Here is an 18,232-nt window from a genome sequence, read left to right as displayed (position 1 = left end):
ATATGACCGATAACCAAATTCACACTCATTTATGTTTAGCAAATTTCGGCAAACTCCTGGTCTGTTCTCTCTGTCACGCAGGGGTAATTTGAAAACAAACAAACAAAGAATTCCATCATATTAAAACGAAATAAATTCATCACTATAAAGCTATAGTTTTATGATTAAATGAAAAGATAAAATTACATCACTTAAAACCTGTGAAATTTTCCAACCAAAAAAATATATATATATAAACCGCGTGATCCTTGATAGACCGATAATTCAAAAACCATTCTCCATCAGCTGCCACCGGGTCGGTCTGAAGAGTAGTATAATAATAACTATTATTATTAGGAAAATGAGCAAAAAAAATATTTTGGATTGGTTGCACCTCAGTAGCGAATGGAAGTATAGCGAACTAAATTTACAAGTTCTAATCACAGGTGTCATCTTCCAATTGGATAAGACGGATTCATATCTCATGCCATCAGCAGAACTTCACCTTCTGAACCTGTCAAATTAGGAGGTATGTCAACATATAGTCAAAATGAAGTGGAAAAGCTATGCAAAAGATAAGACAACAATTGGGAAGTTTGGGTGTTACATTTCTCAAGAATCTCTGCTGCCACCTGCAGCGTTGATTCTGCTTCTTCAGCCATCTCTGACAACCTCTCAAACTCTTTCACTGCTTCTGCTGCCACAAACGATTTGTTTTCGGCATCAGCAATCTTGTAGGCAGCAGCCACTGCCGATTCCTCTATCGGATGGATGTCCTTTTGTTTCGGGGCTTTCGTCCTGTAGCAATTTTGAATCTACATTTTGATGACATGGTAACTTAAATGAGTTGATATTCAATGTCGATTTCAGCTTGCAATGTAATCTGGCCAGCAACTAGCTACAATGTTAAGTTGCAATCAAGCATAAAAAAAATAAAAATAAAAAGGTGCGCAGAAAAACATAGATTTAGCCATTTAAATTTGCAACCATTTAAAATTGCTTGTTGCAAATAAACATACCATTGATAGAGCCAGATTAATCCTGGGTTAGAAATACATACATACAATGATTAAATTTGAGCTGAAAAATATAAAACCAATCACCTTTTCAAGTTTCTCTTGGTGAACCAGCCTTCTCAACCTATTACTTAATGACCTTCTAAAATTTGGGGGGATTTCATTCCTTTGCTGCACAAATCATTTTCAATATCATGAAAATTGAGTGGTAATAAAAATTAAATTATCATTTACAAGGGTAACAAACATTCGATAACACCTCATGACAATGTAAAGGCAGTAACAAGCAGGTAACATCATTAGAGACATCCAAAAACAATGTCAATAGGAAGCTTTTCTTTGTAAATTCTTTACACAAAATTGCATTCTCACCATCAAACTAAGTAAAAGTAATCTATTTGAAGATCATCCTAATATAATGAGCTCAACTGGCATTGGAATACCAGCTTAGATTTAGGTATTATCAATCAAGTAGCTAATATGAGGCAGAATAGATATGTTGGTCTTCTAACAAAATGCTATATTTTCAAGAAGTAAAATTAAGTCAGTTTTTTCAGCTCTAGCCTACGGACACATGATGTACCATGACTAATTGAAACATGAATCTACAAGAGTTTATAAAGGATCAAAATATTATCATTTCATGACAATTTTCTTTCCCTTCCAAATGAATATACAGCTTCCCCCATAGTAAACCCAGATATTTTTTGTTTCATTTTGTTAAGACAAGAAAGAAAGCATATATTTCCAGTGTACCTCAATAAAGCTAGCAATAGCACCAGAGTCCAATCCATTTGGCCCTGTTGAGGTAGAAAGTGCTTCAAAAATCATTGCATCATACCTAATAACAGAAGAAGATGATTGACCAAAATGAAATTGACTCGAAGAATAGGAGCAGCTATTGGAGTTACAGAAATTGATAAAATGAAATGGATAACAACTGTAGGCATATACGTAGAAATAAATCCTTCTATTCACTTTGTTACTTAATCCTAAGAGTTATGTAATCTACATACGTTATGTTTGCCGTGAGAGGCTTGAGAGTGTTAAAGCATAGGACTGTGGCTGTGCTGAAACTACAGCATCATATAATATGATTCCAGGAAGAGAGCAAAGCAAGATCCGCCAACTAGGCTAATTGTTGCGTGTCGCACAACAATATTATAGTTCAGAATATAATAACACACTTCCATATCTTTCAATTAGTCAGGATATTTCTTCATGGGTGTTCTCGAAGAAACTACGCAATAGAACCATTCATTCTTATTGCATGCAGGAGGAAGTATACGAGCTAAGAGGAATTTTTTTTCTTCCTTTTATACGTGAAACTACTCCTTATTTTGTAGCACCTACTTATATATGCATAGAGCAACACTATGTTTATAGAGCTGAACTTAAATGACTGAATCCTTGTCAACTTAGTACGACTATAATATTTACAAAGATGGCCACCTCACATCTAGTTATCAACTGAAGAGTCCTTAGCATCATCAACCATTAACTCCTTTCCTCTCCCCTTTATCCTTACTGACCTGCCTGATTAGTCAGCTACCCCATCACCATTACTGTGCCAATTCATACAACTCTAAAGAGCTATTTCATTCCACAATGTAACCGTGTTTCTTCCACTCATCATTCCCCACACAGAAATTCAGCAAATTCCAGTCACAGTATAGTTCAGTGAAAACTTCATAGTGAAAGAGTACCACGTAACAACCTGCATATTTTTTTCTATTGTATTAATAAAAGACGACGGCAATGAGAAACAAGTGTCATACGCTGGAGCAGTTTTTGCATCAGATAAGCCAGTTGAGGAATCATCTGCAACTGGAGCTGCTGGTGCATCGTGCCTGACTGGAGTTGCTGCTGGTGCATCCCGTCTGGCTGGAGTTGCTGCTGGTGCATCGCGTCTGGCTGGAGTTACTGCTGGTGCATCGCGTCTGGCTGTAGCTGTAGCTGCTGCTGGTGCATCTCGTTTGGCTGCAGCAGCAGCAGAAGTTTGTGAAACGGACAGTGAAGCAGCAGGAGCATCGGCGTTGGCTTTTGCTTTTGGCGCCCTTGACTTATCTCTGGGGTTCATGCCACTAACAGTCATATTCCTCCATTTGTCCTATAAAAGCAAAACCCAATTGAACCACAGACCAGGCACACAGTAATTAACTGAAAAAATATATTGTTCCACCGTATTAGATGCAGTCTGCAAATAGTTCTGATATTAAGAAGCTTAATTCATTGAAATATAATTTACGCTAGCGTGATTGCACACCATTCCAAAAATGCTTTTCATACCCAAATACCATGTGAACAAAGATTGAAAATCAAGTGACTTAAGAGTGCCTCCCAACTTTGCAATAGGTGGGCTGTTTTGGAACCAAGTTGTAAATTAACAAACCCTACGTTAGAAATAATCAAGTGGGCAGTGGCTCCAAATAGCTATTGGTAGCTCTATGTGATCCATGGGTTCACCATTTTAATCCAAAACTCCACAAGGGTAAGACTCAGCCACTCAAATTCATAGGTCTGATATGCCATCACCATTGTAATCCACTTTAACATACCATAAAAACCAGAGCATGTTTACATTCAATAACCTCTCATTTGACCCAAAAAGAAAAATTAAAACAAACAAAATTCATCACTTTTAAAGCCTATAGCAACTTTCTTAACTGTCTTGAAAACAACCACCACAAAACGCAGTAAACTCAAATTCCGGGTTTTCCATGCGAACACGTGTATATACACACACAAATACAGATACATACGTATACGTATATAGATAAGGAGAGAGAAAGAGAGAGATAGAGACCTTGAGATCAATATTGGAGCGAGAAGAGAGGAAAGGATTGAACTCAGGGTCTTTCTGGATGTCCTTCCACTTGCCAGTGCCATGCTTTTTCACGCCAGCTCTTAGAGCTTCTTCCTCCTCCGATGTCCATTTTTGCTTTGGATTTCCCATTTCTCTCTCTCCCTCCCTCCCTCTCTTTGCTTGTCTGTGTCTGTGTGTGTCACAGAATCTATGACTGCCGCGAAGTGCTCTGCTTTTTCGTTCGGTTTGCTTACACAAAAACGAGGGTTCGTTTCGTGCCACTTTCTAACTGTATAATGATTTAACGATTTCAATGGCTGCCAAACGACGCCGTTGCATTCCTCACCATTTTTTTAACTTTCGGCCCATAAAAAAGGAGCTCCAACTTCTCAAGCCGTGAGGCCACGTCCATGACTAAGGCAGAGGCTTCTAAATATACCACGAAATTTAAAAGCCCAACATCCGCCCCACCCCCTCTTTTTATTTATTTATTTATTTATATTTTTAATATGGTAATTCTACTTCTATTTACAAGAATTGATCCATCACTATTAAATTTATGAACGATATAATATAATATTAAAAAAAAAGGAGACATCAACCAAAGAATTCTTAAGTGAGGCTAAACCCATATTCAAGCTCACTTCATTGTGAGAGCTACCGTATAGGACAACTCTACACAAGACTATCTTACACTAAAACATACTGACTTTTAGGGACGACTTCTATTTTTCTATGTTTTAAATATAATTTTTGAGATATTATGGAGTGTCAAACTAGTTTTATCTTTTCAAAATCCAAAATTGATCCCATAAATTTAGTATAGTGCGACTTAGAAGTTTTGACCTTTCGGATAGAAAATCAACTTATGCACTTGAAAAACTCACTTCAACATTTGAGAGCATATATACCTATATAGATCATATGTGTTTTTTTTTTGTCCCTTGTAATATGATTCGGATCTTTATTGCATTGCACATGACGTTGAACAATATCAAAAAATGTTTATAATGTCGGAAGATGTTTGAAGACGTTAAGTTAATAAATCATGATTATATTAACATGAACATATGGTTTAAAATAAGTAGTTGAGAAATCATGATCAGATTTACAACTTCACAAAAACATTTTACTTAACGTGAACGTATGGTTAATGAGAAAAAGGGGAGCCATTCGTTTTACATGAGCAGTGTAGCCTACGCATAAAGAACTAAACCCACACAAATTCAGACATTTTCCAAAACGGCAGCTGAAAAAGGAACACAACTCGTCTTGATAAGGGAACTTTTTCCAAAGCGTGAGCTAATAGGAACTTCCCACGTGGCAGAATTCGGATGACTGTCTTAACGAATAGCAAATTAAAACGCACCATATAACTCCCTTCCCTATCTCTAACGTTCCAGAGAAACCCAGCGGTCAGTGACTCAGTGACAGGACTCGAAGCTCGCTCAGACTCAGAGAAGCATTCGTTGATATTTTCACCCAGAAAAATCTACATTTCTGAAATACCATTTTGCTCTCTCTCTCAAGGACTCAAACTGTTTGAACCGAGAATAAAACAGTCCCAATGCAAAGCTCTGAGTTGTGAACAGTTTGAGACGGAGAGGAAGAGAGAGAAGCCGGTCTCATGGACTGCGTTGCGGCAATGACGGTGTCGTTTTGCCCGACTTGGAGGTCGAAAAGAAGAGGGCTGCCAAGTAAAAAGGAAGCTCCTTTCTTTGGCTACGGCTTGTACAAGAAGCATTCTCTGCAAGTGAAAGCAAGTGCCGGAAGTGGAGGGGGTGTGGGTGTGGCTGTCAAACAAGGCTTTGCGGATGAAGAGGATTATGTAAAGGCTGGCGGGTCTGAGTTACTTTTCGTTCAAATGCAGCAGAACAAGGCCATGGAAGAGCAGTCCAAGCTCTCTGACAAGGTTAATTCTCTCTCTGCCTATATGGTTTTTGTTAGTCTTTGTATTTGAATATGCATGAACCCCAAAACCCAAAACCCAATTTCGTGACGCTGTTATTTATTAATTTGCAGCTACCGCCAATATCTGTAGGAGATAATATACTGGATTTGGTGGTGATTGGTTGTGGTCCAGCAGGTCTTGCTCTGGCTGCAGAGTCAGCCAAGTTAGGATTGAAAGTTGGGCTTATTGGCCCTGACCTCCCTTTTACAAATAACTATGGTGTTTGGGAGGATGAATTCAAAGGTATTTACTTTATTATCTGTCTTGTTAAGTGCATTATCAACTACCCAATTTAAAGCACTCCACCAAACTGTGATCACATTTTAAATTTGCATAAATTTTTACATTTTCAGATCTTGGATTTGAAGGGTGTATTGAGCATGTTTGGCAGGACACCATTGTATATCTTGATGATGATTCTGACCCCATTCTGATTGGTCGTGCTTATGGACGCGTTTGTCGAACCAAACTACATGAGGAGCTTTTAAGAATGTAATTAGAACTTTATTCTACATTTGTAAATAATTTATGCTTCTATAACCGCACCTCAGAGATAGAGGGAAGATCCATGTCACACTGGTAATCAGCTTCCACTAACCAGTTACCTTGAAAACGGATGATTCTCTCGTCTTTGTCTAGTTCGTGAGCTGCTTTCTTAAGTGCCGACAAAACTGTAATTCGCTGTAGATTCATAATTCATATTAATTTTCTTAGGTGTGTGGAGTCAGGTGTTTCATACCTCAATTCAAGGGTGAAAAGTATTGTTGAAGCTAGCAATGGCCATAGTCTTGTGGCCTGTGACCGCGATATCATAGTTCCCTGCAGGTATGATGGAATAATTCTTCAACGTAGATTAGTGGTGATGGTGTTCATGAAGACTATGTTTCTTTTTTTCTTTTTTCTTTTCGATTCTACTTCTATCATACCTTGTTTCAAACTTCTAACATGGTATTATAGGCTTGCTACTGTTGCATCAGGAGCTGCCTCAGGGAAGCTTTTGCAATATGAGGTGGGTGGTCCAAAGGTGTCTGTTCAAACAGCTTATGGTGTGGAGGTTGAGGTAGGAACTATATTTGCAATCAGTAGTACATTAATGTTGTTGCTCAGGAAAAGAACAAAAAGTAATATATAATACTCATTGTGGTTCTTTTGCATGCCAGAGTTTGTTGTTCCTAGGTTTTGTCGCAATACATAATATATCTTATATTGAATCCACATCATCTCCCCCCAACCTATAAAAAAAGAAAAAAATAATTGCTCTGTGCTCTGGGTTGACTAATTCCTTTTGGGCAGATAATTTGTGATGACTGACTACTGTGTCCATTCTGTCTTACAATTTCAGGTGGAAAACAATCCATACGATCCCAACCTAATGGTTTTCATGGACTACAGAGACTACACAAAGCAAAAAGTTTCATCTTTAGAAGCAGAATATCCAACATTTCTTTATGCCATGCCAATGTCTCCAACAAGATTGTTCTTTGAGGTTTGCTTGATGTACATCAGTTTGTCTGTTACATTACTTGATTCCTGTACACAAAATTAAGAGAGAGTGATTTGCAGGAAACTTGCTTGGCTTCTAAAGAGGCCATGCCTTTTGATTTATTGAAGAAAAAGCTCTTGTCAAGGTTAAAGACAATGGGAATCCGTATTATAAAAACTTACGAAGAGGTAATTTTTATGACAGACTGCAATGCTTACCATTTTTTATATGTATTCTGAAAATATGTCCGAACAATGCTTCATGCCCATGCCATGTAGGGGAACAATCAGTTGTTTGATTTGAAAGTTTCATCACAGTAATCAGGAGATTTTTCTAGCTTACTTTCATAATTCAAGGCAAAATTTTGCTGCAATTTATGTAGGAATGGTCTTGGATTCCAGTTGGTGGGTCCTTACCAAATACTGAGCAAAAGAACCTAGCATTTGGTGCTGCTGCTTGTATGGTACATCCAGCCACAGGTAATATTTAAACCAAATAAATTAATAAGAGCAGTTTCCCCTATTGTTCAGTCTACTTATGCCTATAATGTTACCGTCATCAAGCAGGGTATTCAGTTGTGAGGTCTTTGTCAGAGGCTCCAAAATATGCTTCCGTGATTGCAACTATTTTGAAGCCGGGTCATTATAAGGCCATTCCCGGCCGTCAAATAAGTAATGAGAACATCTCGATGCAAGGTAAGTGTTGGTTTGGTTTGTTTAGAATAGCTACCTGCATCATACATTCCATAAGAATTAAAAACATAGATAATGAGTGTTTCAGACGTTTCCATACTGTGAAAGATAACTATATAACTATACTGTCATGAAATATTTTTTTCAAAAAGTTTAAAGGCTTGGTATCCTTTGGACCTCATTCTCGAAGTTTCAAGTTTAGCTTTTGAAAGATAATTAGCTTGAAGAGGAAGCTCATCTCTCTCTTTCTACATGTGGTCGCTTCTCTTACTGATTTTCTCCATGGTGTAGTTTACATAGTTTGTAAACTTGCAGTCAGAGTCGGTGTTGTTTAGCTTATTTTCTATATTTTATATGTATAAGAGGTAGATAAAATATTCCTCTAAGTCACATAAACAGAATAACTAAAATACTTTTTTTATAGGACTTGCAAGAATTATGCATTGCAAGGTTTATACGGTGTTGGCTCATTCCCCACTTAATTTTTTATTTGCAAGGTGCAGGGTGTAATGGACCTATTTGTTGCTCTCTGTGAACATCTATCTGTCTCTCCATGTTAACTTTATATAATTACAAATCATTTGAATAATTTCATGCTTGCTGTAATGTTCCTGCTTAGCTAGCATACTACTCTTTAGTAAATTTTGTTCCAAAAACATTCATGTCGTTACTCGAATATGTCTTTAGAGTATCTTCTAATATTTAAGATAATTTGTAAAATGCATTACATTTGACTCAATATAACTTTTCCTTGCAGCATGGAACACCCTCTGGCCGCAAGAAAGGAAGCGCCAAAGAGCATTCTTTCTTTTTGGACTAGCACTTATTCTGCAACTGGACATTGAGGGCATCAGGACATTCTTTCATACTTTCTTCCGCTTGCCCACCTGGTACGATTGGTTAGCTGTTTTAGTTCATGAACTAAGCTTGAACAGAAGCAACAAAAAAGATTGATGGTTGTGCTTCCATTTGCAGGATGTGGCAGGGTTTCCTTGGCTCCACTTTGTCCTCAGCTGATCTCATGCTTTTTGCCGTGTACATGTTTGTTATAGCACCAAATAATTTGAGAAAGGGCCTCATCAGACATCTACTTTCTGATCCTACTGGAGCCACTATGATAAGAACCTATCTCACCCTATAGCCTGTCTGTGCGCCCTTCAATTCCTTCCCTTAGCAGCCCTACATAAGAACATAGTTTAGAATTAATACACTCAGATCCCACCCCACTTTTGGAAGTCACTTCCTTTTTGTGTAAATAATACAAATACTCTTCCCTCTGCTACCATTTAGAAGATCAAAGATGTGATTAACAATTGTAGTAAATACATGCGTTTCGATGTAGCATCATTCAATTATATGCTTGCCCAAAAATTCAAGGACTTCACTCCTGTAATTATCAGTTTGTTTCTTGACTGTTTAGTAAGTTAATTAACGGGCCGGTTTTAGGCATAATTAACTTGAAATGTCATCAAATTGCTAAATCCTGGTTCACAGCCATAGCTTGCCTGACTGATGGTCTAGGCTCCAGCTCTTGTCCAACATCTTCCAATGCCTAAAAGTTCAAGAAACCAACGAGCAATTTCAATGCTAAAAGTGCTCTTTGGACTTTGGGTTGCCTTCGTCCAATTAATATGGTCAGGTTGTATTACAATGACGAGCATCAAATCTTGTAATTAACAATTGAAAGCATCAGCATTCAGGCCTTGAGGGTTAAAAAAGCTTGACGTCTTTTTTGTAGTAATTTGTTGTGGGAATCGAGCAATTTCAATGGTTCCTTGTAAAGTTAATTTTGTTTAATATAACACAAGCATATACACTTTATGATGCTCCCTTGTGCGAAAAGTATTCTTTTCCAGTATCATATAATAATTTCTCATATTTTCAATTGGAAATACTAGCATCAGATTCTTTGTGTGTTCTAGACGAAGATTCGTAATTCGTAATGTGATAGATAAATTCAAAATTGAGTTTAAATATATAGAGTTGTCTCTGAATAGGGTTGCAAATCTTTATTTAAATTAATCAAGCCCAGTAATTTGGAATATCTTTGGTAAATTTATTATGTAAGTCGGTAACAATTATAGTCTACAGAACATGTAATTGGCAGACGTAGAACCTAAGGTAACTTTCAAGTAGTTGGTCAAAGAATCCTTTGCATTTTTTGTCAAGTGATTGGCGTGGCACTTTCCAATGGACATGAATGGAACATTTTGAATACGATGGATTGATGCCCTAAATTAATCTTCTTATATAAATTAACCCTAGAAGCCCTTATGTTTTGCAATAACCATATTTCAATCTGCAGCTTTCTTAAATTGCTTGCAGTAAGTTTATAATTGAGCAAAAGTGAAGAAGCACACACAGAGAAAGGTTTGTAAAGAAAGAAGGTGACAGAAGAAAGAGAGCACGCATGGTTCTTTTCTTGCATGAACCGTCATGTTGGAAGCTATATGTGCTCTCTCTCTATCTGTCACCCTATCTCTCTCTTTCTCAACTGCATACATACAAGATAAATAGAACTATCTCAATTTAACTATTTGCATCTTCTTCTTCTTCTTTGTACTGTTGCATGTTTTATTGTGGCAACATTATTATTATTCCATAAAAATGCATGTAAATTAACATCCAAACATTAATTGGACTTCGGATTGTACCACTAATCAGGCTCCTTTTGTCATCCAAAAAAAGGGCATGTTAATCCCGATTATATGTGATCACTTATAAGTTATAACTATACTTATTAAGTAATTTAATGATCAACGGGGTCTACTTAATGACAAAGGACATTGACTTGCAGATCAATAGTCTCAAATTCGAATCCTCATGGCATATTGACAATGTGCGTGTGAGACGACCCCCTCTCTAATATCGCTTGTATCAATATAGTTTCTTAGCTGTGAAAATTAATTTGAACACGTAAAATTAAGTTTACAACTCGTTTGGTACTTCAATTTACCATTAGACCACACATAATAATCAATCACTCATTGTTCACGTGATCATTGCGTGTTAGGCAAATCCCAAAGGATCTCAGCTACGGCTATACCCCTTTAATTATTCACCATGAACAATCAAAATTATAATTACTTCACAATAATTGATCATCACCCGCCAAAAGCTACTTGCTACACTATAAGCTCCTTAATTACATATATCTCAGCTCTTATCACAGACAGTGGCCGTGTTCATTCAAACAAACATGGAGAACAAAGATAATCAGAAGCTTCACATCGCCATGTTCCCATGGCTAGCCTATGGCCACATAATGCCATTTCTCGAAGTCTCCAAGTTCTTAGCTCAAAAGGGTCACCGAGTCTCCTTCATCTCCACCCCCAAAAACATCCAGCGCCTCCCCAAATCATCCCTATCTCCTCTCATAACTTTGGTCGAGCTTCCTCTGCCGGCCATTGAAGGCTTGCCACATTCCACAGAGTCCACCTCCGAGCTACCAATTCACAAAGTCCCTTTCCTCAAAAAAGCCTACGACTTGCTCCAGCCTCCACTCACGCATTTCCTCCAACACTCGGACGTCAACTGGGTCATCCACGACTTCATTTGCCATTGGCTACCCCGAGTCGCGACTCAGCTCGGAATCAACTCGGTTTACTTCAACATCTTCAGTGCCACTACATTGGCTTTCCTTGGCCCTCCCTCTGAGCTACTCGGAGGTCAACGCCAGCGGCCGGAGGACTTCACGGTTGTGCCGAAATGGGTTGACTTTCCTTCTAATGTTGCTTTTAAGCTCCATGAGATGGTCAGCCACTGGGACTGCATGGACGACGAGGTCTCCGATTTTCAGAGGTTCGCGGATGCGATTCAATATTGTAACTTGGTGACCACGAGGAGCACTCCCGAGTTCGAATCCGACTCAGTGAGTTTACTCAGGAAACTGTACGGTAAACCCGTTGTTCCACTCGGGTTGTTGCCACCCAGCTCAGTGCCACGTCAGCACGGTGGCGCTGATGATCAGGTGGATGAGAAGTGGGAAGTGTTGAGAGAGTGGCTCGACAATAAGAAAGAGAAATCAGTGATTTACATTGCACTCGGTACTGAGGTGACTCTGAGTCAAGAGTTGATGCACGAGTTAGCTCATGGGATAGAGAAATCCGGCTTGCCTTTTATTTGGGTGGTCAACAATCGCCCACTAGTGGAAGGCATGTTGGGTGCGGATGTTATTCCACCCGAGTTTCCAACTCGGGTGGCTGACCGCGGTTTGGTGTGGAGAGGTTGGGCCCCTCTGTTGATTATTGCCTCAAACCAATAGTCAAAAGTGATGGATATTGACAGTTCGATGATGTGAAATCGTCCTTTGTGAGTGTGTGAGGTTGGGTGTATTTGGGTCTTTGGGAAATTGAGTGGTAAACACTATTGTATATCTCCATTGATTATAGTGGAATACTCAATCGTCTCCAAACTGGATGTAGGCAATTGCCGAACCAGTATAAATCTTGGTGTTGTTCTTGTTGATTATTTTGTTCAATTTTTCTCCTGCCTGTTGTTATTTATTTTTTCACTCGCAGTTGGTTGACGCTTCCGCACAACAAGTGGTATCAGAGCTCCAGTTTTTCGACTGGGGTTTCGTGGGAGTGAAAAATCTGGCGGTGCTACAGTGACGGGTGAATAGTGCGCGTGAATAGTGTCGGTGCTACAGTGCCCCCGTGAATAGTGCTGTGCTACAGTAGCAGTGAATGGTGCCGGGCAGATTTGATGGCTGGAGAAAAAGTTGAAATTTTAAAGGAGAAGGAATCGACATCGTCTTCGTCGGCACCTACATCCAATAGACATCCAATTGCCAGTACAAGGTTAGAGGTTGATAAATTTAATGGCTCCAATAATTTTGGTATGTGGCAATGTGAAGTTATGGATGTGTTGTATCAACAAGAGTTGGATATGGTTCTGGAGGATAAAACAGAAGATATTGATGACAAGCAGTGGACTCGAATTAATCTCCATGCTTGTGCCACTATTCGATCGTTCCTTGATAAGGAGTTGAAATACCCGTATATGAAGGAAACTTCTGCTAAGAAGTTATGGATGAAATTGGAGGAGAAGTATATGACCAAGAGCGCAGAAAATCGGCTCTTCTTGAAGAAACGACTCTTCCGGTTTCAATATCGTTCAGGTATTTCTATGCATGAACACCTCAATGATTATAATAAAATACTTGCTGATTTAGCAAACCTTGATGTGATAATTCCTGACGAGGATAAGGCCCTATGTTTGTTAAATTCATTGCCTGATGATTATGATCATTTGACAACTACTTTGTTGTATGGAAAATCCGAGGTGAAATTGGATGAGGTGTCTGCGGCATTGGTGAATCATGAGTGTCGTAAAAAGGAACAGAAGACTCAAAATTCACAAACCGAGGCACTCGTTGCAAGGGGTCGAACAGAGGAAAGAAAATCTGGGAAGCGGGGAAAATCTCGTTCAAAGTCACGAGGGAAGTTTCTTGCTAAAGATGAATGTGCCTTTTGTCGCCAAAAGGGTCATTGGAAGAAAGACTGCCCCAAATTGAAGAACAAGGAGAAGGAGAAAGCGGGTTCTGAAGCAAATGTTGCAAAATCTGGAGATGAAGATTTTGAGTTTGCTTTGGCTAGTTCATCTGCTGATGGTCACTCAACTGAGTGGATTTTGGATTCAGGTTGCACCTATCATATGTGTCCTATTCGGGAATGGTTTTCTAGCTTCGAGGAGCTGGATGGAGGAGTTGTTTTGATGGGCAATAATAATGCCTGCAAAACACAAGGGATAGGCAAAATCTGTTTGAAGATGCATGATGGAACAGTCAGAGAATTGAGTGATGTTCGGTATGTTCCGGATATGAAGAAGAATCTCATCTCATTAGGCGCTTTGGAATCAAAGGGTCTCAAGATCACCATGGAGGGTGGAGTTCTTAAAGCTGTGCATGGGGCACTGGTGGTGATGAAAGGTACAAGACGAAATAACTTGTATTTCTTGCAGGGTAGTACAGTTATTGGTGGAGCAGCTGTCATCGAAGCTGCTGACGCAGATAGCACAGACACCACAAGGTTATGGCATATGCGTCTTGGGCATGCTGGTGAAAAAGCGTTGCAAGGATTGGTGAAGCAAGGCTTATTGAAAGGTGCAAAGGCATGCAAATTGGAATTCTGTGAACACTATGTGCTGGGTAAGCAAACTAGAGTGAAATTTGGCACTGCTATTCACCACACTAAAGGCATTCTAGATTATGTTCACACTGATGTTTGGGGACCTTCCAATAATGCATCTTGGGGAGGTAGCCATTATTTTGTCTCCTTTGTTGATGACTTCTCTAGAAGAATATGGGTGTACACCATGAAGCGTAAAGATGAAGTCTTGAAGATATTCCTGAAGTGGAAAAAGATGATTGAAATGCAAAGCGGTCGAAAGATCAAGACTCTCAGATCAGACAATGGTGGTGAATATAAGTCTGATCCTTTCTTGAAAGTTTGTCAAGATGAGGGTATTGTGAGGCACTTCACGGTTAGGGAGACACCGCAACAGAATGGGGTGGCGGAGCGCATGAACCGTACTTTGCTTGAGAAAGTTCGGTGTATGTTGTCTAATGCTGGTTTAGGCAAGGCGTTTTGGGCTGAGGCGATTACTTATGCAAGCCATCTCATTAATCGGTTGCCTGCTGCTGCGAATGAGGGCAAAACGCCCATGGAGGTATGGTCTGGTAAACCTTGTACTGATTACAAGTATTTACACATATTTGGTTGTCCTGCTTACTATCATGTCAGGGAAAGCAAGTTAGATCCAAGAGCAAAGAAGGCTCTATTTATGGGATTTAGCACTGGCGTGAAGGGATACCGACTTTGGTGTCGAGATGAGAAGAAAATTGTTGTAAGCAGAGATGTGACTTTTGATGAGGCTGCTATGGTAAATCAGAACAAGCATGAAGGTGAAATTGAAGCAACTAAGACCATGAGTAGTTCAAAGCAGGTGGAGTTACTGAAAACTCCAGTTGTTCCAGTAAGGTCTGATACTACAGACACTAGTCCTACAGTTGATTCTGATGAAGAGGACGAGGATGATGAAGAGGAGGCACCTACCCAAGAGCCTCCACAGCAACAAGATTCTATTGCAATCAGAAGATCGAGAAGGGAGATTCGAAAGCCTGTTCGATTTATTGATATTGTGGCATATGCACTTCCCGTTATTGAAGATGATATTCCATCCGCCTACAAAGAAGCTGTCAGAAGTTCAGAGAGCGTGGAGTGGAAGAAATCTATGGATGAGGAGATGAAGTCTCTTCAAAAAAATGAGACTTGGGAGCTGGTTCAGTTACCAAAGGGGAAGAAAGCAATTGGTTGCAAATGGGTTTATGCCAAGAAGATGGAATCTTTGGGAAAGGACAATGTGAGATTCAAAGCCAGATTAGTAGCTAAAGGATATGCTCAGAAGGAAGGCATTGACTACAATGAGGTATTTTCTCCTGTAGTAAAACATTCCTCTATTCGTATTTTGTTGGCTTTGGTTGCACAGTTTGACCTTGAGTTGGCTCAACTTGATGTCAAGACTGCATTCTTACATGGTGATTTGGAGGAAGAAATTTATATGTCTCAGCCAGAAGGTTTTAAGGTTGCTGGAAAAGAAAATTGGGTTTGCAAATTGCAAAAATCATTGTACGGCTTGAAGCAGTCTCCAAGACAATGGTATAAGCGATTTGATCGGTTTATGATCGGGCAGAAGTACACAAGAAGTCATTATGACCATTGTGTATACTTTTGCAAGCTACAAGATGGAACCTTCATCTATCTGCTTTTATATGTTGATGATATGCTTATAGCATGTAAAAGCAAAGTGGAGATTGAAAGGTTGAAGACTCAACTGAGTAATGAATTTGAGATGAAGGACTTAGGAGAAGCTCGGAAGATATTGGGTATGGAAATTGAAAGAGATAGAGCAAAGGGCAAGATTAGTCTGTGTCAAAAGCAGTATTTGAAGAAGGTACTACAGCGTTTCGGGATGAATGAAAATTCAAAACCGGTTAGTACACCTCTTGCCCCTCATTTCAAACTTAGTGCTTCTATGTCTCCTAAAACTGGTGAAGAGAGTCATTACATGGCTCAAATTCCATATGCAAGTGCTGTTGGTAGTTTGATGTATGCTATGGTGTGTACGAGGCCTGATATTTCACAAGTTGTTAGTATTGTCAGTAGATATATGCATAATCCAGGAAAAGGGCATTGGCAAGCTGTGAAATGGATTCTACGGTATATTCTGGGTACTGTGGATGTTGGTTTATTGTTTCAGCATGATAAAGTTCCTGGTCAATGTGTTGTTGGATATGTGGATTCTGATTACGCAGGTGATTTGGACAAGCGTAGGTCCACTACAGGTTTTGTATTCACTATTGCTGGAGGTCCAGTGAGTTGGAGGTCGATTCTGCAATCTACAGTTGCTCTGTCGACTACGGAGGCTGAATACATGGCGGTAACAGAAGCTATAAAGGAAGCCATCTGGCTTCAAGGGTTGCTTGGTGACTTGGGGGTCCAACAAGACCATGTGGATGTTCATTGTGACAGTCAGAGTGCTATTTATTTAGCAAAGAATCAAGTTCATCATGCACGTACAAAACACATTGACGTAAGGTTCCATTTTGTTCGTGAGATTATTGAAGAGGGAGATATTCTTCTTCAGAAGATTGGGACTGCTGACAATCCTGCGGATATGTTGACAAAGCCAATTTCGTTGCTCAAGTTTAAGCACTGCTTAGACTTAATTGGCATTTGTAAAATTTGTTGATTGCCCCATAGGGGATTGGGAGACGACTATTGGGAGTTCTACTTTGAGGGTTTGAGCCAAGGTGGAGATTGTTGATTATTGCCTCAAACCAATAGTCAAAAGTGATGGATATTGACAAGTTGCAATGTGAATGCATTAATTGGCTTTCACAAATGGTGGTAGGCTATTGTTGACTTGGCTAACCTTTGGCTTCTTTGAGAAGCCAGAAGCCACTTTGAGAAGACACTAACCTTTGGCTTCTTTGAGAAGCCACTTCCTTTGGCTTCTTTGAGCCACTTCCTTTTGGCTTCTTTGAGAAGCCACTTCCTTTGGCTATAAATTGGAAGCAAATGGTTTCATTTGAAGCATCCAACCAAGTGTTGAGTAGAAGAGAAAAAATAGCAAGAAAGGCATTTTGCCAAAGAGTGAAACAAATTCTCTCTAGTTGTTCTTTGCTTTGTATCATTGTTTTCTCTTCCTTTGTGAGTGTGTGAGGTTGGGTGTATTTGGGTCTTTGGGAAATTGAGTGGTAAACACTATTGTATATCTCCATTGATTATAGTGGAATACTCCATCGTCTCCAAACTGGATGTAGGCAATTGCCGAACCAGTATAAATCTTGGTGTTGTTCTTGTTGATTATTTTGTTCAATTTTTCTCCTGCCTGTTGTTATTTATTTTTCACTCGCAGTTGGTTGACGCTTCCACACTACACCCTCAACTTAAGATATTGGGTCACTCGTCGGTTGGGGGTTTCTTAACTCACTGTGGTTGGAGTTCGGTTATCGAGGCTCTCGGGTTTGGAAGGGTGCTTATTTTGTTTTCCGGGACAAATTCGGATCACGGGTTGATTGCGAGATTGTTGCACGGGAAACAGGTCGGGTTGGAGATACCGAGGGACGAGCAAGATGGGTCATTTACGCGTGACTCAGTGGCTGAATTGACTCGCCGAGTGATGGTTGACAAAGAAGGTGAGTCACTCAGGTCAAATGCATGGGCCATGAAGGAGATTTTTGGCAACAAAGAGCTGAACAACAAGTGCCTGGACGAGTTCACTCGGTTCCTTGAAACATGGCCAGCTTCAACCTAATCACTCTGCACAATCAATGCCTTGGGGCCTCTTGTCACAAATTGTGCTTAAGATGCTTGCCTTTTATTTATTTCTTTTTTCTTCTTTGTCCACAATAATAAAGGCATTGCAGTTGGATGTGGTCATATGATCATCCAAAGAAAAAAGTTATGGTTTATATTAATTTCCGAGGCAGCTGAATCTTTTTGTAAATAACTTGTTGTATGTCGTTTCTTCATCTTTATTTTTTCTTGAGTGAAAAGTTGTGCTAAGCATGACTGCAAACAGCCAGATTAGTGCAGATATTTCTTTACAAAATATGACATGCAATAATTTGGTAACAGATTTAAGATTTTATTCGAATCAAGTAGTCCTTTCTCACATTTCGAATCAAGTAGCCCTTGCTCATTTCCCAAACTTTTCACCTGTACAACAAACAATTTAAAGGAAGACTCTGTTGAATTTTCGGCAGAAGTAAAATCCTAAAGAATTTTGGAGTTTTGT

General features: G+C 39.4%; 3 protein-coding genes across 3 annotated transcripts; 2 read left to right on the top strand and 1 right to left on the bottom strand.

Moving 5' to 3' along the window:
• Positions 1–135: 135 nt before the first annotated feature.
• Positions 136–4,061, bottom strand: LOC117636194 (telomere repeat-binding factor 4-like). Its single transcript, XM_034370695.1, has 6 exons — positions 3,802–4,061; positions 2,774–3,105; positions 1,752–1,836; positions 1,083–1,166; positions 587–794; positions 136–493 (listed from the first exon to the last, which is right to left on the bottom strand). Exons 1-6 carry the CDS (start codon positions 3,949–3,951, stop codon positions 462–464), a joined length of 891 nt encoding a protein of 296 aa, XP_034226586.1. The 5' UTR covers positions 3,952–4,061; the 3' UTR covers positions 136–461.
• Positions 4,062–5,401: 1,340 nt separating this feature from the next.
• Positions 5,402–9,252, top strand: LOC117634176 (lycopene epsilon cyclase, chloroplastic). The gene is made up of 11 exons (XM_034368133.1): positions 5,402–5,713; positions 5,824–5,995; positions 6,106–6,244; positions 6,467–6,577; positions 6,710–6,812; positions 7,095–7,238; positions 7,316–7,423; positions 7,618–7,714; positions 7,802–7,930; positions 8,685–8,817; positions 8,903–9,252. Exons 1-11 carry the CDS (start codon positions 5,429–5,431, stop codon positions 9,066–9,068), a joined length of 1,587 nt encoding a protein of 528 aa, XP_034224024.1. The 5' UTR covers positions 5,402–5,428; the 3' UTR covers positions 9,069–9,252.
• Positions 9,253–11,064: 1,812 nt separating this feature from the next.
• Positions 11,065–17,945, top strand: LOC117634175 (UDP-glycosyltransferase 91C1-like). Its single transcript, XM_034368132.1, has 2 exons — positions 11,065–12,160; positions 17,374–17,945. Exons 1-2 carry the CDS (start codon positions 11,127–11,129, stop codon positions 17,747–17,749), a joined length of 1,410 nt encoding a protein of 469 aa, XP_034224023.1. The 5' UTR covers positions 11,065–11,126; the 3' UTR covers positions 17,750–17,945.
• Positions 17,946–18,232: the final 287 nt, after the last annotated feature.

Source organism: Prunus dulcis, chromosome 7, assembly GCF_902201215.1.
Source record: "Prunus dulcis chromosome 7, ALMONDv2, whole genome shotgun sequence".
Lineage (NCBI taxonomy): Eukaryota > Viridiplantae > Streptophyta > Magnoliopsida > Rosales > Rosaceae > Prunus > Prunus dulcis.
Note: the sequence above shows the minus strand (reverse complement) of the source record. Positions and strands in the feature narration are given on the sequence as shown.

Excerpts from the sequence above, each read along its gene's own strand:
- LOC117636194 (XM_034370695.1), bottom strand. The coding sequence starts at position 3,951 with ATGGGAAATCCAAAGCAAAAATGGACATCGGAGGAGGAAGAAGCTCTA. Across the intron at positions 3,106-3,801 it reads GCTCCAATATTGATCTCAAG|GACAAATGGAGGAATATGAC; the intron begins GTCTCTATCTCT and ends TTGCTTTTATAG. Across the intron at positions 795-1,082 it reads ACCAAGAGAAACTTGAAAAG|ATTCAAAATTGCTACAGGAC; the intron begins GTGATTGGTTTT and ends ATCAAAATGTAG.
- LOC117634176 (XM_034368133.1), top strand. The coding sequence starts at position 5,429 with ATGGACTGCGTTGCGGCAATGACGGTGTCGTTTTGCCCGACTTGGAGG. Across the intron at positions 7,715-7,801 it reads TATGGTACATCCAGCCACAG|GGTATTCAGTTGTGAGGTCT; the intron begins GTAATATTTAAA and ends GTCATCAAGCAG. Across the intron at positions 8,818-8,902 it reads TTCTTCCGCTTGCCCACCTG|GATGTGGCAGGGTTTCCTTG; the intron begins GTACGATTGGTT and ends TTCCATTTGCAG.
- LOC117634175 (XM_034368132.1), top strand. The coding sequence starts at position 11,127 with ATGGAGAACAAAGATAATCAGAAGCTTCACATCGCCATGTTCCCATGG. Across the intron at positions 12,161-17,373 it reads TTGGTGTGGAGAGGTTGGGC|CCCTCAACTTAAGATATTGG; the intron begins CCCTCTGTTGAT and ends TTCCACACTACA.